This window comes from Rhipicephalus sanguineus, chromosome 1 (assembly GCF_013339695.2).
Source record: "Rhipicephalus sanguineus isolate Rsan-2018 chromosome 1, BIME_Rsan_1.4, whole genome shotgun sequence".
NCBI lineage: Eukaryota > Metazoa > Arthropoda > Arachnida > Ixodida > Ixodidae > Rhipicephalus > Rhipicephalus sanguineus.
This window is the reverse complement of record NC_051176.1, coordinates 190,191,214-190,215,038: the sequence shown is the minus strand read 5'-3', so window position 1 is coordinate 190,215,038 and position 23,825 is coordinate 190,191,214. Positions and strand designations below refer to the sequence as shown.

The window sequence follows — 23,825 nt, the reverse complement described above, 5'->3', positions numbered from 1 at the left end:
TGCCTGGATTAATTAATGTACCAGCAAAAAAACTATTGCATATTTCAAATCAGTATGATAAACTAAACAAGTACATGTATTTTCATCATGATCAGCTGTAAAATACAGTGACTACCTTAACAACCTGTGTCTCCAGGGGCCTTGGGTCACTCAAATTGTAAAAAGCCTATTTCATACCATTTGTTACAGTGCTTATATATTTTTTTGAAAGTTATTGGGATAGGCAAATTAATAAAAGCTTTGAAGTGATCGAGCTGAGCACGGTGTTTTGATACCAATAACAATTCTTCCTGAATTTGTGCTTTTACCAAATATGCTTGCCAACGATTGCACTGCAGTGATGCTAATTATTGTAAGCCTTGGTGGGTCTTTCTTTTAATTAATTAACTTTTGCTTGCTTTTGTCATTTGTTAAACCATCTCTTAATGTTGCAACAGATTGCAGCAGTACTATTTCACTCAAATAGGAATAGGAAATAGGAATAAAGGACAATCAATGGAATCCCTAAAGCTGCATTTTGACAGAGTTGCCTGTGTGATTGTGTTAATTAATTAATACTTTCAAAAGGCTCCAACCAAAAAAAGACGTTGCGGAATCAACTAGATTCCTTCTTCAGGGCGAGTGACAGCGAAGGTGTCGAGGTGCAACCTTTAACTTCTTTCACGGACCAGCTGGGGAGGAGGAGGTGGAGGGAAGGCGCGTTTTCTTTGGCGGTGAGAGTGTTGAGGGTGTTGTGCTTGCCACGGTTGCATGGGATTGATTGGCTGGGGCCGGCCAGAGATGGTCGGGTTCACTCCAGGCTTCGTTTTCCTTGCTTTTTTTTTTTTTTTTGCTGTGGTTAGGCTGTGAATGTAAAGTGATGTTAGGTTTCCTTTGCAATGGTTCAAGTTGTTTTTGGTATTTCAAATGAACCGGGACTCCAATAACAGTCGTTTTTGTTGGTTAGTTTTTGTTGTTAGGATTTTGGTTTTTTTGAAGGCATTCTTGTGGTCTGCATCTTCTGAGTGTTCTGCAAGGGGGTTTTGTGGTCTTTAGAACGTCCTGACATCGTTTTTGTGCTGCTTAACTTTTTCTATTAAGTTTTTTGTTTTGCCATTGTATGCGGCCTGGCAGTCGGAACATTTGATTTTATAGACAACACCCTGCGTTTTCTGTCTTGGTGGACGGTCCTTGGGTTTCAGTAGAAGGAGATTTATTCTGTTGGTTGGTTTGTGTGCTACTGTTATGTCCTTCTTTAAGATTCTAGCATGTAGGTTGGTCAGTGGGAATTGTGTCTACAAAAAATGACAGAGCCACATAGCATGGAAATGGTTTAAATTGAAAATGGAAGGCCAGGTGCTTTCCCTCTTGAGGGAAGCGCACTTGGAGAGAGAGAGTACTATGTAACAGACACTCCTCAGGATGACTCCAATGAGGAGCCGCCAATGCATGCTCTGCAAAACCACACAGAAAGAGAGAAAAAAAAAAAAGAGGAGGTGGGGCTTCTCCCATAAACATGACACGCTACCATGATTGCCTACAGCAGTTAGGAGTACCCAGCCTGTGCGGACACTACCCAAAGGAAAGGGGGAGAGTGTCTGTATTGACATTGAAGCCTGCTTCTTGGAGGTACAGTAACAATGTAGATTAATGTCTTCTAACTTCTCCAATAATGATCGATTGGAAAAAGTCTTGTGGGAAAACCATCCCCATATCACGTCTTACAACTTCCAATGTATAATTGAAATTTGCTATGGGACATGCTGAGGGTTCTTTTCAAGGAGTTCTGAACCACTTCTTCAAATAATCATCGAATGACCTCATTATTGGAGTTTAGTGCCTCATGAATTGATTGCCACAAAAATTTCTCAAATTCGTCAAAAACAATGGAGTACAGTGATTTGTCATGCGCTTTAAGCACTTTCTCTCTTATGTTGTCCTGACAAACGCACTGGAAACTACACAGGGAGAGTTGGCTAGGGGGAAGAAGTTACATCAGCACACGTCATGACCTTAAGCTCGCGTGATAAAACACGATCGCTCTCTCCCATTATTTTTGTGAGTGAGTGTGGCTCACTGGGTAATGTTAGCAGGCTATGGAGCGCGGTGCCGGCACTTGGCAGCACCCTGTGGCAAGAAGCACATCTGATCCAAACGCTGCTCTTGATTTATGTTGGTGTTTGGCCAATAGCATGCTATCTGTTGTTCGACATCAAACAGCAGGCACCGGCAGCTCCAAGGAGAGTGAGCACAGGCCTCTGTATGAAAAGAGGGCACCTGAGAAAATGACAAACCATGTGCTCCACTTGTAAACTCTCCTTGCTGTGCATGACTGCAGGATTTGGCTGAGCTGTTCATAGTAGTGTCTGCTATTCGTAAGATGTGTTTTCTCGCAATGCCCGAAGGGTGGTTCATAACCCCTTTAAGTAAAGAGTTACTTGCACCATCGTCATCATCATCAACGTTATCATCATGTTCTATGTCCATTGCAGGACGAAGGACTCTCCCAATGATCTCCTGTTTACATTGTCTTGTGCTAGCAGATTCAATTTTATCCCTGCAAAGTTCCACCACCCCAACTAACTCTCTGCCGGCCTCAGCTGCATTTCCCATTCCTTGGTATCCATTCCATTGTTCTCACTGATCATCGGTTATCTACTCTACACATTACGTGACCTGCCCAATTCCACTAATGTCACATGTCAACAAGGATGAGGATATCAGCTACCCCTGTTTGTTCACTGGTCCACTCTGGGCTCTTCCTATCTCTTAATGTTACGCCTACCATTTTTTGTTACATCCCACACTGTGTGGTCCGTAATTTCTGTTGCTGTTAACTTGTCAATTTAGTCATATTGTTAACCCTTAACAGTGAATTAAAATGAAATGACTGAAATAAATTAAATAAACAAATAAATAAATAAATAAATAAATTTCTTCTTGATTGCATTTGTTATCCCCCAAGTTTCTGCCCCGTATGTTAGAACTGGTAGAATGCAATGTTTTACATGTTCCACTTTAAGGACACTGGTAAGTTGCCTGTCATGATTTAGTGAATGGAGGTACATGCGAGGGAAAGGGAAGGCATCCATGGGTTGGTCCAGTGTGGCACACTGACAAGTGCACATAGTGATCATGTGTGACATTATCCCCAGCCAAAAAGGGGAACCAACCTCGTCTTCTGGCGAAGTAACTACGGTACAAGGTGGCACTAGCATCCAGAGTTACTTTGTTAAAATTTAAGCGTTTGTGCCATGTCCATACTACTGTGCAAACGTACTTACTTCTGATGCAGCCACCTGGGAAAACATCTTTGAGCAAGGAGGGTCGACTGTACCTACAGTCTACAACGAGAACAGAGAGAAAGAGTGAACAAAGTTATATAGGCCTTTTTTGGCTCGTGTTGGTGTAATGCAGGATAACACTGCAAGTAGTGAAGATCCAGCTGCAAATGTTGGCAGAGAAGGTAGGGTTACTCTGGATGTTGTAGTATCACTTTGGTCAAGATTGCTGAACTAGAGGATATTAGAGGATATCTATTACCGGGCATAATGAAATTGTTGAAAAAGAGAAATGACCTCAGTGAATGGGACACCTGGATATCAGATGCAAAATACATAAACCGGTTCCTGTTGGTCGTATTTTGGAATAGGAAGGTGTGAACAGTGCTACTTTGTCTTTACTTCAATGTGGCTGTAATGAGAACATTATATACTGTATTTTTCAGGCTATAAGTAACATTTTTTTCTCCCAAACTTTTCATTGGTGAGTCTTGTACAATGGCATGATTTATATATGCATAAAACCATATGTGTTCACTTGCATGTTTGTCCGTATCGGGCCATGTCCAAAGTATGGCCCTCCCTCTCCCCCAAAGAGAGAGAGAGACTTGGCTATACTTAGCAAAGTATGGTGCATTGCTTTTCTTATGCTCCTTTGCTGACCCATTTTCTGCACTTAAGTGCTGAGTTCTTAAATTTGTTTTTTTTTTTTTTTTTTTTTTTTTTTTTTTTTGCAGTTTCTGAAGATCCTGAGGTTAAACTGAAGCTCCAGCAGTATGAGCAAGAGGTGGAAACACTTAGGGCAGCTTGTGAAGCCCAGGTAATACTTGCATGTTTTGCTTGTAGCTGAAAGCAGTGTGTGCAAAATAACCTGACATGTATATTGTGTGCTGTACCTAATAGATCATAACTCACCACAGATTCTAAATTTTATGGTTCGTAAAAGGGAAATTGACAACCACCTGTGTGTAGCGTGAAGTCACGAGGAAATCCATTTGGATTTCTCAGAAAGAAAGCTTTTTAGTTGCCGAAAAATTTGTCCTGGTCCGGGAATTAAACCCGCCATTATTCCAGCATTGTACTGCATGTCCAGAACTAAATGCAGCCACTAAATAGGGCTGCTAAGGCACACAGGCAGAGAGCAAAGGAGGGCGTCCCCCCCCCACCCCACTCTCCTACCCTTCACTGCCTTAATTGACGCCTCTGCTGCAATGTATACGTGTGCTCGATCCCTGAAATCAGATTGTTTGGGCAATGGGCGCGTGAAGAGGTCGTGACAGAACTGTCGGCAGTCATTAATGGACTCACGGCTGTATTGCAGTGTAAAGTTCGTAACAGCGACGTTTATTCAATTATGGCGTTGCCACTATCTGTCGCTTGTATGGCTTTCCACCGGCAAGCGAGTACGACAGCAGTCTCCATCGAGCCCGTGCCCGCGGCAAACGTGTGCAAAGAGTGGAAGCCTCAAGAGAGTCGTTGCTGCCGGATGACGACTACGGCGCAGCACATGTGGCAGGCGAAAGAACACCAGCAGGCGATGCAGGCAGCATGGAAATGTGTCACAATATTAATGAGAACTAACTGACAGTAATGCCAAGGAAAGTATAGGGGATGTTATTTATAATAATTGGAATGTAAATGTGAAGAAAGTAAAGTGGACGAAAAGATAACTTGCCGCTGCCAGGCACCGAACCTGAGACCTTCGAATAACGTGTCCGATGCTCTACCACTTGGTCAGCTTATTGGTCAGCTGCCAGCTCGTAAAAAGATCACGTGCTACGTGATGCCAAAAAGGCAGAAAAAGAGCGTTCCACACTCGCCGCCATGGCTGCGATCGGCGCTGACTAACACTCCTAGGTTTAAATGCACATATATACCCCACAAAGTGGACGGGGGATGGCTGCCGCCGTACCTCAGTGGTAGAGCATCGGACGCGTTATTCGAAGGCCGCAGGTTCGGTCCCTGCCGGCGGCAAGTCATCTTTTCGTCCACTTTTCTTTCTTCACATTTATATTCCAATTATTACAAATAACATCCCCTATACTTTCCTTGGCATTATTGTCTGTTAGTTCTCATTAATATTGTGTCTAACAAAGAAAAACGAGCCCTTAAAAGTCATCAGTTCTGTGTGTCGTTTCACACGCTGGAGGGTGTTAGTTGTACCTGGTGGCTTGTCGTTCTTGGAGCTGTCCAAAACTGAAACTGAGATGGCTCAGTAATAAACAGACTGTAATTAATTATCTGTCTTGCGCTGCAGGAAGCGATGTGCCGTGTTATGGCTAATAGACCCCAGCAACGTATTGCAGCAAAAAAACTCCAAACCAAATTTTTTGTGTCAGTACCTCTTTAAGCATGCGTTGATAGACAGTTTGCCTGTCCGATACCGTAGCCGTAAACATGAAAGGCCGGGTAGGCTTTCAGTGGGCTCTGTTTCCTATGACCAAAGTTTCCTGCTCATTTGAATGAAATAGTACTTATTTTTTTTTAGACTGTGCAGAACACTTGCCATGGGCGAACATTCTTCACATTCTTCAGTTAGTTGTCGAGTCCCAACTTTTAACGCATGCCACTTGCAAGTTGCCGACATTAGCAATGCAAGGCGATCAGTGGCTTTGAATGAAGAAATAGTAACAAGAATACTCGTAATCATCCATGCAAACAAGATTACCGATGAACATAAAAACCATGCAACTATGTGCACAACTGTTAGCCTGGTGGGTGCACAGCCAAAGATTCAAATGGAGAAAAAAAGACCAACATCACCATTTGGAAGGCGCAGTGCTATTTGTAGCCCATATTGTGAGCATTCCATTTATCTGTTTGTGCTCAACAATGCTGAAGTACAACGTTTAATATGCATGAAGTGTTAGCCATAAAAAAATATGCTGAAGGCTCTCTTGCAGTATTTCTGTTATACGGTTGCATGTGTTTAAACTTTAAACACATCATCCGAACTTTCATTGCTAGAATTTTTCTAAAACACAGCTAATTCTGTTCGGCTCCATGTCCTGAAAGAAAGGAAAGAAAGAGAGCATCCATCTCTTCCTCCTGTTCCAGATGTCCATTTTAAAGGCAAAAGTAACCAACCTAGACAAACATGACTTATTTCCCCACACATGGAAGAATTATCCAGTATAGTCTACTCGTATGGAAAGGTCAGGGTGACAGCACCATGAACCACCTGCAGTGATAGATAGGAAGTAGAGCCATGACGTGAAGGCTGTATTTGAGCATGTATTGTATCCCACCTCAAGTCTGCCCAGTGTTTGAGTGTAGATTATTTTCGTTTAATTGGAAAAGTCTGGCTCCTTGTATGGCTCGTCATGCTCTGCCACCAACCTTCTCATGTATATGTATTTGCACTGTGGCAGTGATAAAAATTGTTGCATTTTTGCTTCAGTTTTATGTTTGATCTTCTACATATGATGATCTGAAGTATTCAAAAACTATTTTAACTATATGGCATAAAAACAAGGTACAGAGTATTCAATATGTCTGAAAAAAAGTTTGTATAATGAACGATATGAAGCAGTTCTATTCATTTGTTCATTGTGGCACATCATTGGCACATATGAGCTCAAAGAGATCCTTAAGTATGTAGAAATATACGGGTGTTTAAAAACATTTTGGCGTAAAGCACACACTATACTTTCCCATTTTGGACAGTACACATTACAAGCAACAATCCAAGGCCACAAGTGAGGCTTACTTTTGCAGAAACAATAGCTCGGTAACTAAGCACTCTGATAGGGCTGTGCACTGAAGCTATTTATTAACTTCTACAATTGTGAGCAGTTAAAGCAGACCTGTTTGTGCAATCCATCTGGCTCTGGCAAGAACAGCACAAGGAGACTGTATACTTCACAAGGAAATGGAAAGATTGTGAGCAAAGGTGGGAGAAGTACACACCTTTCCCACCTCTCCCACCTTTGGAGAGGTATGAAGGGATAACGACAGAGAAGCATGCACTATCTACTTAGTCACTGCCACCAGCTCCATATGTCTCGTTGGCACTGTAATGTGACGGTGCGAGTATATCTTGTACTCTGTTGTATTTGAATAAAAGGCGTACTCATTCTAGTTGTAATGTGATCGAATTGTGCATAATGTGGATGGGTGAGTGGCAAGGGTGAAAGCAGTATAACTAATGAATTAGCGAAGCAGGGAAATGCAACAATACAGCATCAGTGTTTTCAATTCACAAAGTCTCGGGCCAGTCGCCAGCGGCCTGCGAGCACCTCGGCTGTTGTTAGGCAGCTACGTCAGATGACGCCATTATCACGTGATCCAAGAGTCCCAAGTGGTCCCGGGCCATGTGAGTGCGTGATCTGCTGGCCACATCCGCTATGGTGCCTGCCACGCCATCTGCTTTTCTATGGCTGCAATACTGGCCACAATGCTGACTCAGTCCCGACCCCAGCTGCAGTTAGACCACAAAGAATAACTATTTCTGTTGTGAAACAACTTACCATAAGTAAAATACTGCAACGTTCGCTCATCGAAGATAGCTGTTCTTTCACTGTTTTCTCTGGTGGGCACCGTGCATGTTTACCCGATCTTCAAAAATATTGTAGCGGGGTTGCAGCTATGACTGTGGTGAGGTGTGCGAAGAAGAGGCAGACGACGTGTCGGTGTTCTGAAAATACACAACCGCCATCTTGACTGCTGGACTATTCCATACTGTAAATAAGTTAAATATATTCGTAACATTTTTGGTGGAAGTGCTGGGTACTACGCAAGATGGAACTCCGCAGCGGACGTGTCCTGGACAGCCTCAATATGTCAACAGAAAGCAACTCTGCTACTGCCGCTTCGACCGCGACTCCGGTACAACCGGTACAGCCGGTACAACCGGTCGTATTGACTCAACCGCGCGATCCCGGTAACTTCTGCGGCACCGACCACGTTGACGTCGATGACTGGATTGCGAAGTACGAGCGGTTTGCAGCGGTCTACAGGTGGGACCCTACAATGATGCTCGCCAACGTTGACTTCTATCTCTGCGGAACAGCAGGCGCGTGGTTTCAGGCTCATGAAGCTGACTTAACAAGTTGGGATGCCTGTAAACAGAAGCTTCGCGACCTATTTGGTAGAGCCGTCGGACGCCAGAGGGCCGCTTCTAAAGAACTCTCCTGTCGGGCACAAACTTCCACCGAATCATACGTCTCCTACATCCTTGATGTCCTGGCCCTTTGCCGTCGTGTCAACACCAACATGTCAGAGAGTGACAAAGTAAGCCATTTGCTCAAGGGAATTGCAGATGACGCGTTTAATTTACTTGTGTCTAAAGACTGCTCAACCGTGGACGACATCATCAAAGAGTGCCGCCGGTTCGAAGAGCTGAAGAGTCGCCGCATTGCCCAGCATTTCGTGCGACTTCCGAACACGGCCGCTACATCATCCTGCGAGGACCTTCAGCCGCCATACGGTCAACCGCCTACCAACGAGAGCGTAGTTCGCATCGTGCGCCGAGAAATCGAGGCGGCGTCGCCACCATCTTTCCTGACGCGGTCATCTGATGATCCTCGACCAACGATCTCGTTGATCCAGCAGGTTGTGAGGGAGGAGCTTGCAAATGTCGGACTGCAGCCGGTATGTTCATTGACGGAACCTCGTGTCAGTTCTATAACGCCTCCTCGTGCACCGGAAATGTTTCGCCGCTATCGTGACCCTGCCCAGTGGAGAACGCAGGACGACAAGCCGATCTGCTTTCGATGCCACGGTGTAGGACATATTTCCCGCTACTGTCGTTCTTGCACCTTTCCATCGCGCTCGTTTTCTGGCTATCGACGTGACGACAACCACCGGCCCCTGCAGTTTCCCGCTCGTGACGGTGGACCATACGATGAGGCTCCTACGACATCGGTCCGACGCTCCAGCCGTTCGCCGTCCCCACACGATCGTCGCTCCCGGTCGCCTCAGCCCCGTCGCCATTCATCGCCCCGCCCTACTGGACGCCCATACTCGGAAAACTGAGCAATGCAGCTCCCGGAGGTGATGCTGCATTCGACCCCCGACCTGAAAACCCTCTGCTGACCCTCACTACGGACCAGAACCTGCTTGCTGTGGAAGTGGATGGCCTGCCTGTTACTGCCCTCATTGATACCGGCGCACATATTTCTATTATGAGCTCTGATCTCCGTGCACGATTAAATAAGGTCCTTACGCCGCCTGAGTCCCTATTTGTACGTGTCGCTAGTGGAGGAACTCCAGCTGTACTCGGAATGTGCACGGCATGTGTCAGGTTCTCCGACCGCCAGACGTCCGTTCTGTTTCATGTTCTCGCTCATTGTCCTCATGATGTCATCCTCGGACTCAATTTCTTGTCTGACCACTCTGCTGTCATTGACTGCTCGGCCGGTGTTGTACAACTCGACTTGCCTGCGTCCGCCGACGTGTCGGAGGTGGTTCAGACGAAACTTTCGTGTGCTGAGGCTGTTCGTCTGCCACCACAAGCCCTAACTTGCGTCGCTGTTGAACCATATCCCAGTGTACCGGATGGGGATTACGTGGTCTCTCCCTCTCCCAGTGTTCTACTGGCCCGCAACGTCTCCTCTCCGTACACAGTTGTAGCTATTACAGCGAACAAGACGTGCCTTCCTCCTCTGAACTTCAGATTGAGCCCTCAAGTCCTACCACAAGGCATTGCTCTCACTACTCTTTCACCGTCGTATGAGTGCCAGATCTCATCGGTGTCACCCGAACTGCCCGCTGTCGTCTCTCCAAACCGGCATAGAGTCGACGCAGTCACCTCTTCTACACTGCACAACAACATAACCAAGATGATTGCCTTAGACCTTTTTCCCTCTCAAGTTAAAGACCTCAGTGATCTCCTTATGACCTACTCTGACATATTTGACTTTGACGGTAAGCCCTTAGGTCAAACCTCGCAAGTCAAGCACCGCATAGATACCGGTGATGCAGCTCCAATTCACAGGCGTCCTTACCGAGTTTCACCATCAGAGCGCCAAGTTATTCAACAGGAGGTTGACAAGATGCTCACAAAAGGTATTATTGAGCCTTCTTCGAGTCCGTGGGCTTCCCCTGTAGTCTTAGTTAAAAAGGAAGACAACACCTGGCGTTTCTGCGTGGATTATCGGCATTTAAACAAGATCACCAAAAAGGATGTCTACCTGCTTCCTCGTATTGATGATGCCTTGGACTGCCTTCATGGTGCTACCTATTTTTCTTCGATAGACCTACGCTCTGGTTACTGGCAAATCGCCGTAGACGACCTTGACCGTGAGAAGACCGCCTTTGTAACGCCTGACGGTCTCTACCAATTCAGAGTCGTGCCATTCGGTTTGTGCAATGCGCCGGCCACGTTTGAGCGGATGATGGACACGCTTTTGTGCTGCTTTAAATGGTCTATGTGCCTTTGTTACCTCGGTGACGAGCAACATCGGTGACGAGCAACAGCGTGACGCGTCCCTACGAGATCTAATCATCCGCCTGAATACTGACTCGACGGACAGTTCGCTTCGCATGTCCGTCATCATCGACGGCATTTTATACCGCCGGAACATGCGCCCAGTGGGACAGGAACTACTAGTTGTAGTACCCACTCATCTCCGCTCGACCGTACTTCAGCAACTACATGATGTACCAACGGCCGGCCATCTTGGTGTTGCCAGAACGTACGACCGTGTCCGCCGACGCTTTTTCAGGCCCGGCCTCTACCGTTCCGTACATCGTTATGTCGCTTCTTGCGAGTCATGCCAACGCCGGAAAAGGCCAGCTGTGCACCCCACCTGGCTCCTTCAACCTATCTACGTACCTGCTGAGCCTTTTTTTCGTGTCGGCCTCGACCTTTTGGGACCTTTCCCACTTTCTAACAACGGTAACAGATGGGTCGCCGTCGCTACGGATTATTCGACCCGTTTTGCCATTACGAGACCTCTCCTGAGCAGCTGCGCTACAGACGTCGCCGAGTTTTTGATACAAGACGTCATCTAACATCACGGCGCTCCTCGTTAACTTATCACGGACCGAGGTCGTTACTTTTTATCCAAGGTAATCGAGGACCTACTTTGCTCTTGTGCAACCAAGCACAAGCTTACGACGGCCTATCATCCCCAAACGAACGGACTCACAGAACGTTTGAATCGCACGCTCACTGACATGCTCGCCATGTATGTCTCGACTGATCATCGCGACTGGGACATTGCGCTACCCTTTGTCACTTTTGCTTACAACAGCTCGCGCCACGACACTGCTGGATATTCTCCCTTTTACCTTTTGTATGGAAGAGAACCGACCTTGCCGTTCGACACGCTCGTACTGCCCACCTGTCCACCGAATATGCTCGCCACGCTATTAGCACAGCCGAAAAGGCCCGTCAGGTCGCCCATCGACGCCTTTCAGACTCGCAACTCCGCCAGAAACATACATACGACAGTTGCCACCAGATCGTTCGCTTCAATTCGGGTGACCTTGTTCTTCTGTGGTCTCCGTCTCGGCATGTTGTCCTGGCCGAAAAACTTCTGCCCAAGTACTCCGGTCCTTACCGTGTGCTACGCCAGGTGACTGAGGTTACCTATGACATCGCCCCTCTGGACCATACGGCACCCTCTACGTCTTCCAACGTCATCCATGTCGCTCGCCTGAAGCCGTACCTTTCGCCCACCACCTGCTAACAAGCGCTGAGTCGGTGCTTTCGCCGCCGGAGGTCGATGTAGCGGGGTTGCAGCTATGACTGTGGTGAGGTGTGCGAAGAAGAGGCAGACGACGTGTCGGTGTTCTGAAAATACACAACCGCCATCTTGACTGCTGGACTATTCCATACTTAAAAGGTAAATATATTCGTAACAATATCTACATGCTCGATGCAGCACACAACGCAGACAATAGGACGAATTGGTTGTGCATACAATGCGAATTTCGAGAATGTGTGTGTTTCGAGACATGGCGCTCTTTGGCCACCCATGGCCCTTGCGCCAAAAACCCCACTAATCAATCAACGAGAATGTGTGTGAAGCAGTAAGAAAAGCAACAAGAGCGCAAGAGCACGGCGAAAATTTCGCATGTTCACCTTAAGGTGGCCCCATGCATAACATATTGCACTGTCAACTACCAGCTGCCAGAACGAAATCGTTTTGGCAGTTCTGGGCCACCCGGGGGCCAGCCGCTATGTGAAAAATGAACGTGGATCCAGCCGGTCATGGTGAGATGCATGTTCATTTTTGGGAGGAGCTTCCGAGAGGTACCTGAGAAAAAATCCACGCATATCCACGAAGTGAATGATGATGAGTGGGCGAAGCACTGGAGATCGTTCAGTAACCGTTAATCTCCCGTGACATTGCCCACTCGTGCATGTAAATGAGTGACAACGCATGTTACAGTTATATACAATGTGTTTTATTCGTCATAACTCGTTTGTTGTGTTCAGTTGTGGATTCCGTTTTGCATTCAGTATTACTGCTTTGTGGTCCGTGAAATGTAGAGCCAATGGTTCTTCGATCGGATCTAGCCTGAAGTTGGCAAAGACGAGGTCGTGCGGCGCCGCGCCCGAGAACGTTTTTTTGGGGACCATGTGCGTGCTACACGCACTCTGTAGACGGTTTTGTGCATGTTGTCACCTGTTAATCGATGTGCTTGTTTTCAAGCAGCTGTCGAGCGGTGCCGCGCCGAGTACGGTCTATTTTTAAACCATATGTGCGCTATGCTCGCTCTGTAGACGGTTTATACACAGCTGTTTTGCACCTGCGTTTCGACTGTAGACTACGGTGGACGAACAGGCATTGTGAGGTCTTGAGGTGCTTCGCCCCTAAAACAAATGCCATACCGGCGTCTGGGGCCATCCGGAACTGTCTAAGATGGGCAAATAAAAGTAACTGAGTAGCTTCAACCGGCTTTACACTTCTTTCTCAACCTAGCGTGAAGATTCATTCCTTGTCTGCAATCAGTCAATTTTTTCACACTGTAATGTACACGACATGAAGTTCTCATGGTGCAAATGTCTACAAAATAACTGTTTGTATACCATGCATCTATGGATTTTTTCATGCATATGTTGCACTTTATTGAAAAAAATCGATTGAACATCACATGCTCAAAAGTTTGCAATCTGGCTATAGCATATTAGTCTTGAGTTTTTGGTTTAAAGAAATATTATCTGTGGAAGCACTAGGCTTTCGACATTTTCAAATGGCCATGGGGATGCTCTCTTTAGCAGGCAATTTCATCAGCTGAAACCATGAATTGCCTAGGAATGATACAAATTTACATGCAACTCGGATTCATCTGTCAAACCTGTTCAGAATGGTTCCTTTTCTTTTTTTGCGGACTATTTTGAGATGCTGGCAAACCTGTTTGTAACAGTTCTGTTGTTTTATTTGGTTCAGGTGCAGCTCCAGAACAGCCTTGTGCCATTAAATGCCATACATCGTCATCAGTACCAAAATGACAACAGAATTTGCAATTCCAGTTAGACGAAAATACTCAGTTCAGTTCCCGTTGCAGTTTCTTGACATTTTGCTTGCACTGGCTTCCCACACAATAGTATGAATTCGGTGTGATGAAAGCTTAATGCAGTTAATTTTAGCCAGTGCAGAATGCTGATAATAAGTTTGCAAAGTGGTATGAGATTGAATTCTGGGACTTCTTGGCACATTGAAAATGGCTTAAAACGAAAACCTTTTCTGTGAAGATGTCTATGTTAACCAGTGCTCTTATGTTCACAGGCTAGTGACAACAAGCAGCTCAGTGAGCTATTGGCAGAGCGTGAGGCTCATGCTGAGGAGCTTGCAGCAGCCTTGGAGCGACTACGGGAGGACCATGTAGAAAGCAGCCGGCTCCTAGAGACCATTCAAAGTGAAAAGGTGGCTGCCAGCCGGGCTCTGTCCCAGAACCGAGAGCTAAAGCGACAGCTAGAAGAGATGCAGGACGTCTTTGTCAAGTTGGTGTGTTTCTTTCTGGTGAATAGTTTCCATGTGGAGTGATGACAAGCTCTTGAAACTGCATTCCTTTTTTTTTAAGAACTGCTTATGTTCCATCCCTTAATGCAGTGGTTCGCAAACAGAGGTCTACAAGCCTTTTGGGGTCTGCAAAAGCTTTTGTGGGGCCTACAAAGCCCCTCGCGTGCACAAGTGAACTCACCAAGAAGCATTGTGCAATGCCATAGCCTCGCATACCCGCCAACTCTCCCGATTTGCCCGGGAGACTCCTGATTCATGCCCTGTCTTCACGATTGTGCGATCGCGGCCATAAATCTCCTGATAAACTGCCTCAACCAAACTTGGAAAAAAAAACTACAGTACCAGTATGATCGCGAGTAATTGCAAGACCACCACCGCGGCACCCTGTCGTGCCCGCACTAACTATGCAGCACACAAGCACTTGTGCTACTGCGCTGCGCTTATTCTAAGGTATGGCCAAGCTCTGCTACTACCTGGTGCTCACCGGTGTTGTACTGCATCAGGTTGACTGATGGATAGTCGCAAAACCGAGATAACGCATTTTAAAGCAGTTTCAATTAGCTAAGCACCAGGCGGTGTCTGCCAAGGCGTCTAGCTCGCAAGGCATGTAAAGGAGAAAGCGTGAACTGGCCAGCGTACCGGTGGGTTTAGAACTGACGATATAAACCGATAAGTACTGTGGTACTGTGGTAGTGTGTTCAGTGCGAGGCAAGCAACTCACTCAGGTCGGTAGAGTTCGAAATAGCATGGGCTATTTGCTGTGTGCCACCTCGTGTGAACACGGGAAGAAACAGAATAAGCAGACAGCCATTGATAGAGACAGGAAGTACCAAGAGGGCTTACTTCGGTGTTTCTAAAGTGGGATAAATTTATATCTGTTGTTTATTGAGCTCGAAACTACCAATATAAACTTTACTGAGAATGCATTCGTGATCATGAAATCAGCCATTGGCCTTGTGTGTTTCGGTTTGCTGAGAGGAAAGTGAGCCATTTTCGGCTGTTTGTGAAACGAAAGTGCAAGTTCTGTGCGCTGTGCAGTGCTATATTTTTCTCACATGTTCACAAGAGCCTCAACTACTGATCTGCAGTGAATTCTGAGTAGGTTCAAAAAGTGTTGCAGTGTTTGGCCTCAGCCTACTTGCATTTGCATTCCATAAGCTCAGTAGCAGTGAGCACCTTTTTTTTTTAGCTGAGTCATAAATGGGACATGGAGATAGAAAAGAGCTGAAACAGTAATGTTTTATTCACAGTTGCTAGGAAAATTGGGTGGAAGGAGTTGGGCAAATATTGCAGGGAACCGTATGTAGGATGGATTTTTCAGTGGCAGTTGATGTGAGCCACTGGCAATGCTTCTCCCCCTTCATCACTTGAAACAGTGGTGCCACTTTGCCTTGCTTCTTTGTGAAGCACCCCTTTGGGCTAGTTGGTACATGCTAAACAAAGGTTGGGGAGCTTTGCGCTGCATATGCGGTACAGAAGAACACTCATGGAAGGCACAGACAACACAACAAGGATGGGTGGGCACAAACTAACAACTGTTAATTCTTTCATAAGGCGTGACCTGAGTGTGCACTCAAAGAAAAGAGGGTGCGAACAAGGGAAGGGGTGAAAGTATGAACATGAAAAAAAAAAAATGCGCATAACAGTGTTGCGCAGCGTGCCTCAGCACCCACGTTTACATAAGGGCTGGAATGTGTCATTCATGAATTCACTTTCTACTTTGCTTAGCGATAAAGTTAGAGTGCTTCTTTGTGCTTTTAAAGTTTTCTTTCACTGCACCATTCCTAGATGGTTCTACCATGCATTTTAAGGTCTTGAGGAACTTCAAAGTGAAGAGCCATTTCAAATTCTTCATTGCACTCATAAACCATGGCTTTGCTTCATTCTTCCTAGATGGTGCCATGACACCATAAACATGTTCATTGTTGGAAGCCAAATTCACTAGCTGATGCACACAAAGAAAAAGTGCTTTGAACTCAGCAAGAATGCTTCACTTTAAAAAAGGGACTACTTGTAAAGAAAGGAGATAAGTTGATTGGGCTGCTAAGAAAAAGTTGCCTGTTCCCGCCCGTGTTTGTGTCGATGGTTACATAAATCTGACATCAGGTGGATTGGAGCAGAACAAAAATGGAATGGGTTTATGTTACTGCACTGGTGGATTTTTTAGACTGTCGCAGTGCCTGTTGGCTGTAGAAATAGAAAAGGTCTTGACAAGTTTCTTTTGGCTAAGCTCACTTGCGGTCGCTTGTAGTGTATCGATCTTTAGTGCTCACTCCCACTGCTTACAGCTATCACATGCTTGTGCGTATGTCCTAATGTTTTAGGTAATAACTTATAAGTTAATATTGTTAGCTCCAGCACATGTAGCCTATATTTGTATCACGTCAGTAAGTGAAACCACTGTCATGTCTTCTGTGCACCCCTAGTTGGGGAACTTGGCTACTTGACTTAGTTGCCTGTCTTACGGTTGTGTACAAGGAAGAGAGCTGATTCCTTTGTTTAAGAAAGGAAGGACAGAAGACTGAGAGAAATGAGGGGAGCCAAATGCAGAGCAGGTGTAATTTATGGGTGTAGATAGAGCCCGGTGACAGCAGGGTCATCAAAGTATAATAGGTATGGGTATGCACTTCACAAATTTACTGCAATTGTGGAACCATGGAAAAAAGGCAACTGCATCTTTAATATAGCAAATATATTTGTTGCCTGAGCATCGTCTGCCTTTGAACACATATCCTTTGTATTGAATCTCCTGGTGGTCTTGGTCAAGTGCTAAATATTGAGGTTTAACTACATTATCACCTTTTGTGCTGTCTGGGTGCAACACTGGTTGTGGCCTTTAGCTTGTGTGCTGTCTGTTTCCCTATAGGAATATGAATATAAGGTGTTAGGGTATTTGAATTGGTATCAAGATGGGCTCTGTGCATAGGTTTTCTCACTATTCATTATTGTCAGTGCAAGCGTTGTGTAATAAAGACGTTGTGGTTCTTTTTGCTTTGCTAGAGCAATGATAAGCTGGAGCTGACTGAACAGCTTCAGAAGGAACAGCATGTTACCAAAGAACTTGGAGAGCGTTTAGGGCAGCAAGAGGAGGAGCTGCGTGAGCTAAGGGACCAGGTGAGTGGAGTACTGAAGAGTGGTCTATTTATTTAGTTATTTTTATACTCCCAATCGCCTGAAGGCTTTTCAGAGAGGAGGGGCAAAAATAGATATAAGAGCTAGCTGCTGTGTTGAAGTTCGTGAGATAAAATAGTTGCACATCTTTTAGTTGCCATCAGGCTCATGTGGTTTTCTCAGCATTTAAAGCTAAGATGGTGATGAGTACGTCCAATGCTATAGAGGGTTGGAGTGTTGAGTGATCAACAAAAGTTGCCATGCATAGCTCAGAGTTGTTCCTGGTCATTAATGTGGTAGTGCAGGAATATTTATTAAAACTGTGCTTGTTAGCCAGCAAACTTGCCTTCAAAAGATTAATAAAAACGTGTATTGACATTATTAACGAGGGTAAAGCAGTAAAAGAACGACGTAGACTAGGGCGAACAAACGAATAGTCTACATCGTACTTTTAGCGCTTTACCCTCGTTAATAATGCTGCACCATCTATCCCAAACTACCACCCTATGACATATTGATGTTTTTGAAAGTCAGCTAACTGTATTAGATTTTTGCCATGAGCACTTTCATGAACAGTAACCCTTATGTTATGAAGTTCCCTTAGCCAGAACCACGGTCTAGGTAGGAGAGGTGACACATTGGCTTGGAGGTGCAACGGAGCAGCCACGTCGTAATGTTGTCCATGTTCGTTTTCTTTTCACCAGACGGCGCTAGGAGCATGGGGCCGGTAGAATGTGCGTAAAACTGCTGGGCGCCACTTCACTTCGCTCTGTCCGCAACACCACGTTTCATGCCCAAATGTCTTTATTCGTGTTTTGTGTAACTGTTCATACACCATGACAGTTTTCTTTCATCTTGTGAACTTATGCGAGGTGCATGGGCCCAGGGAGTGATGGGCAAGAAGTGTTTTGCCCCACGTTGCACGACAGGGTACAAGTCGTGTGCTGAGAAACTCTCATTGTTTTCCGCGCCAAAAGAAGAAGAGCGCTTTCGGGTATGGAGGAATACCATGCCTCACAAAGATCGGATGTTGCAGTCTACCGACCGCCTCTGCGAAAGGCACTTTGAGCCACATCTCGTGACCAAAACCTGAAAGGCTCTCTGCAGTGGTAATGTCTTGGTTCACACACCCTGGAAAGCGTTCCTCTTGAAAGATGCAGTGCCTACTATATTTTCAGACTGCCCCAGCTATCTATCGAAAGAGAGAAAAAAAACTAGAGAGGCCAGCTGAGAGGCACAGCAACAGCGCGCCTTCCAAGATGCATTGCAAGAAAAGCCCGGAATGCAGTGACGCGGCTTTCGGTATAAATTCTGTGGGTGCACTTAGTGGTCAGCAGCCCCCATTCATGTAGCGCCCTCTACGAGCACGTACGTGAACCCTAACAAAATTTCGCCATGCTCGCTTGCCGTGTTGAGTCACCTCTCCTTCTTACACCGTGGCCAGAACCTCTATGGAGTAAGTTACTGCACTTGAGTTGCCAGTTTGCAGTGCCACCAGAATCTTCTTAGAGTGAAGGTTAGGATTTTATTGCCTATTTTTGAATATTTACTGAAGGTAGCATGCCACTTAAATGAGCCATTTACAGAGAGCACATAAACTAGAGTGAGTTTTCTGCACTCTATGTCAGTGGTTCTTTCTTGTGCTGTGGATAATTTTTTACTGCCTAAGCGGGTGAGAAATCTGAACACCTGCTGGGCGTATGTAGCATCCATATTCAGCTAAGCATCTTTACCACATCTGCTGGTTTCCTGCAATGTGTATTCTGGTGGCACTACCACATGCATTCGCACCAAGTAACTTGCAGTCAACAAGTGATTTTTCGGACATGTGTTGGATGTTTATACAACCTTGATGAAAACCAACAGATAATGAAGCCAAGGAAGGTATAGGAGACGTTAATTGTACTGTTTTAAGTGTATTGTAGTAATTGTGATATAGATATATCTATATCACATCATATATCTGTGTCACACGCTGCCTGTAATTTTTTGTAATTTTTGTAACTTTGTAATTTTGATTTTTTTCTGGGTGAAGGGGCCAGTCAAGCTGTGAAATGCAGCTTTTTTCCCTTTGCACCAAACCACGTATACAGTGTATTTTCATGTACTTGTCACATGGTTAAATAAACTCAAACATCCATATCATATTTATATCACAATTACTATAATGCACTTAGAACAGTACAGTTAACGTCCCCTATACCTTCCTTGGCTTCATTATCTGCTGGTTTTCGATAAGGTTGTATCAACAAAAAAAAAATGAGCCCTGAAAAATTCCCTGCTTTCTTCGAATGCTTTGCAGCACAACAATGTATCCCATAGAAAGGACGTCTGAAATTTCTAAGCACTTAAACCCTGTCTCGTTCGAATTTTTTTTACTTTCTGCTGTGGTTGCAGGTCTGAAATGGTATTATTTGAAGCAACCACCACTGCCATATTGATTATCTTGCAGCCTTGAACCTGTGCTTTTGTTCATTGATGGCAGTGGTGGTCAGATAGCATTGCCGCAATGCAGCGGTGTGACCAGGTCTAGCATTTACAATGTATTGCGGTGATGCATATCAAAAATGGGAAAGGGCCACTGTCACAGAACATTGCATGTGCTCCATAATTATACATGCTTATGGCCTCTGTGTCATGGCTTGGTACTAGCACTGAGATGCCCAATAAGTGTAATGACAAGCTTTCAGAGCTATTTCAGACATGGCTGCGGTGATTTGAGTGCTTGAGGCAGTAAAGTGGCATGATTCGGTTTTCTTGGATTACCTGATTTGCTGGAAGATTTTACGGTCCCTAAGGAGTCAGTCCCTAGAAAATGGACATTCACTGGATGATATCATATGATATCGCATTATTATTCTTAGCTACCTGTGCATTTATAAGCCAAGAAAACATGCTTTCTTGAACATTTAATCACTTTATAATAGCATGTTTCATGGTGCTATGACTCATCAGGCATAAGGACATTGCAATAGTAAAATGTCATTATAAATACACAAATGTAGTAAAGTTCTTCTTGTAGTAAAGTAAACATGAACACCAATCCTGGTTGTGTTTTTCTGCTTTTTGTTGTGAGAAATCATGACATGGTAGTTTACCAAATATAACAAATGTATTATGATAGACACCAGCTTTGGCAGGCTCATCATTTTACTATGGACTACATCTTCATAGAAATTAAAGGGCTGAAATTTGCTTTGTGTGTCAGTTTCTATCATGCATCTCTATGTATGCATTGGTTATCTGGAAAGTTGTCAGTTAAGCTGCATCTCTAACTACAGGCACAATTTGTACTATTGCAAGTATGAGTGTGGTGGTGTCGATATCAAGGGCTTCGAAAGTTTTATATCACAGTTTTCATGTTTTACTAAGACCTTAACCATGTTACGCAAACATTATGCACCTTGTTTTGTGTTCTTCATGCAGATCTACAGCAATGAGACACTGATATGGGGAAATGGCTAGATTAGTACTGGTGGAGTTATTAGTGCATTGCACTGCTAAACTTTAGGTCACAGGTTCTATCCCAGCGATGGTGACCACATACCAGTAGGAGAGAAATACAAAAGCGCATTCAGAAGCACAGAAATACAAAAGCACAGGTCACGTGACATGGTAATGAAGAACTTGGTAACTGACCAGTGTGATTAAACACACAAAGACATTTCAGGGACTTTACAGGTCCTTGATCACACTTCTCAGTAGAATATATAGGCAAGAGTTTCACATAAGTTCATCCAGTCAGCTAACATGATGAAGTTGCAATCACTGACCAAATCAATGTCAGTGTGCCTGTATGTGTCCTGAAATGTCTCTGCATGTTTACTCACTTGGACGTGGTCAGTTACTGCAGCTTTACTGGAAACGTTTAATGTCGTAAACTTTGTGCTAATGAGCAAAAGAAGGGGAGTGGATTGAGGGTCCCATTTCATTGTTAGACACATCCATACAAAGCCAACAAGTGAAGAAGGGAAGGAAAGCATAGGGGGTCTTATTTGCAGTTTTAATTAAAGTGCAGTAATTATGAGATAAAGGGAAAATGAATTCAAATTGAAAAAAACAATTTGCTGCCAGTGGGGACTGAACCCACCACATTTACATTGTGCGTGTGATGCTCTACCAGCTGTGCTGTGGCAGTTGTCATTCCCTATTCCACTGTTTTTTGGTTCAAGTGTTCAATATTCAGACTTTTCAAATATTTGCCTTTGTTTGAGTATCAGAACACGTGGCCCTCTTCTCAGTGGTTCTGCTGCTTTAGAGCAGAGGTTGTTACTCTGAGCTATATTCAATCATTTTATTGCCTGGCACTTAATAAGTATGTCTTGCTTTTAGATAGGTTATAAATTTCACTCACTTTAGACAACCTAGTGTATTATTTAGGGGATCTCAACATATTTCTCTCCTATAAAATGACGTATGATGCTGTAGTATTGCATTCATAGCTGCTTGTACATTTAGACAACTGTGCGTGCACCTGGTGGCATGCTTTTCCATTGTGGCAGCTTACAGTTATGAAAACCTCCCAAAGATTTTTATTTGAAGGTGAAAAGCTCCTGAATAGAGACCTTGGTTCACCAGCTTTGACCTCTGCAAGCTTATTTATAGTCCAATTAAGTTTTGAAGTTTTAGAATGACGGCAATTAAGTAGAGCCACTCTTTGCATGCGGTGCCACCCTATTATACAGTCTAAAAAATTGAGGCAGCTTTGCACTAGTGGTGCCAAGCCTGAAGGAACAACGGAGCTGGACTGCCTTGCTTGTTTCTCTTTCTTTCTTCCTCTCTTTCGTTTCTCTCTCTTTTTTTTTTGTCTCTGTTTCTTTCTATTCCTTTCTCTCTCTTTCTATTTTTTTTCTTTCTTCCCTTTCTATCTCTCTGTTTCTCCCTTCCTCTTTATTTATATCTTTTTCTTCTCTCTCTTCCTGTCTGTTTTTCTCTCTCTTTTCTCACCCTTTTGTTCCGTTCTGTGCTTCTCTTTTTTCTTCAGAAGGCACATGCATTGAAGAAGTGCCTACATTGCACATCCATCGTGTCAACCTCAATGGGTGGGCTGACCACAGGCCTTATTTTCTGCCAAATTACTAGGTGATGCAGAAAAGTGTACTAGAGCTGTCCTCATTTCTTGAATGTACGTCGCCAAGAGCAAATTGTTTTTATTTATAGTCAATCCTAAGATGAAGGAGAGGACAAAGAAAGCGCATGCTGGCTGAGTTATTGTGTTGCATGCGCTAGGCGCAGCTGTGCCAGGTGCTAGGCAACATGAGATGCCATATAAGGAGAAGCCGTTCATGGTGATGATAGTTTTCTGGTCATGCGAACCGGATGAACGAATAGATTAAACAGCTCCTCTGTTAAAACATTTTCACCCTTTGAGGTGCCCCTTTGTCTCACGGTAATAATTATCATCTCTCTTGTGTGCCTCCGTGACACGCCTAGTACTTTCAGGTCATAAACAGCATGTGCACTATCAGTGTGACATAGCATTCTTGATAGGAGAATGGCGAGTTACAAACTTCTAAGAAAGGAAACAAAAGCAAGCCAGGTGACGATTAATGTTGTAGGACAACAAGATTTCCCAAAGGGTGCAAACTGCTTTAAAAGTGTAGTGTCACTGGTGACAACACAAAGCTACAGTCAATCACGGCCCACTCTGCTTGCACCACTCACATTTGAGCTCCACTCATAAAAAAAATTGCACAATGTGAATAACTTGCTGCTAAATTTAAAGAGGTCACCATTGTGAACAGAAATGCTTGTGTAGCTTGGACATAAAATTGCCTCATTCTTTTCATACCTGACCTTTAGTGGGCACTGCATGCAGACTGAAAGAGGCAGTGGTTTTTATGGTGGGCGAGTTTGTTGAGGCATAGTGCCTGTGTGCACTTTAACACTGATTGGACTGCATATAACCTGAGACGTAGCACTATTTGCCTGCTTCACTTCAACAGATCTAAATTTACAGACATTGAAAGGTGTGATGAGGTTTTTTTTTACTCTCAGCTCACTACCAAGGAGGGTCAAGTGCAGGGCCTTGAGCAACTGTCAAGTCGGGAACACTATCAGCAAAGTCAGCTGGCTGACCGTGTGCGCCACTACCAGGCCCAGTGCCAACTCACTGAGATACTGCAACAAGAGCTTGCCCAGGCACAGGTATGCCTTTAAACACGTTTCTCTAAATTGTGGGCAGTTTTCCTCTCACCAGTATAGCTCCATAGCTCACTTCAAAAATAATATGACCATGATTTTGTTTTGGCAACCACGGATCCAAAGTGCAGTGGTGGTAAGCTATATATGCAAATGCACAACTGCCAAATGCAGTAAAGTTGCATTACACGGGCTATTTTCAGAATATAGCCTAAGCCAACCCTCATGCTACTGGTCATTGTGTATAATGATGAAAGCATTATGCTGCAAGATTTCCGTTACGCAAAAATTTGCTCATAAGAGAGTTTTGTGAATTTGACCCCTGCTCATTTACTGAGGTCACTGCTGGGATGTAGAAAGACTGCTTTCTGCTGCATGGGTGCCATGGTATGGTATT

General features: G+C 44.6%; 1 protein-coding gene across 5 annotated transcripts in view; it reads left to right on the top strand.

The window, feature by feature from the left end:
* Nucleotides 1–23,825, top strand: part of LOC119404214 (golgin subfamily A member 2) — a 113,759-nt gene that overhangs the window by 46,268 nt on the left and 43,666 nt on the right. For all 5 annotated transcript variants that reach the window (XM_037670789.2, XM_049418307.1, XM_037670782.2 and 2 more), the window contains 4 exons: nt 3,998–4,080; nt 13,943–14,161; nt 17,177–17,290; nt 23,285–23,434. In XM_037670789.2, coding sequence (XP_037526717.1) covers nt 3,998–4,080; nt 13,943–14,161; nt 17,177–17,290; nt 23,285–23,434 — 566 coding nt within the window. The remainder of the gene's footprint in view (nt 1–3,997; nt 4,081–13,942; nt 14,162–17,176; nt 17,291–23,284; nt 23,435–23,825) is intronic.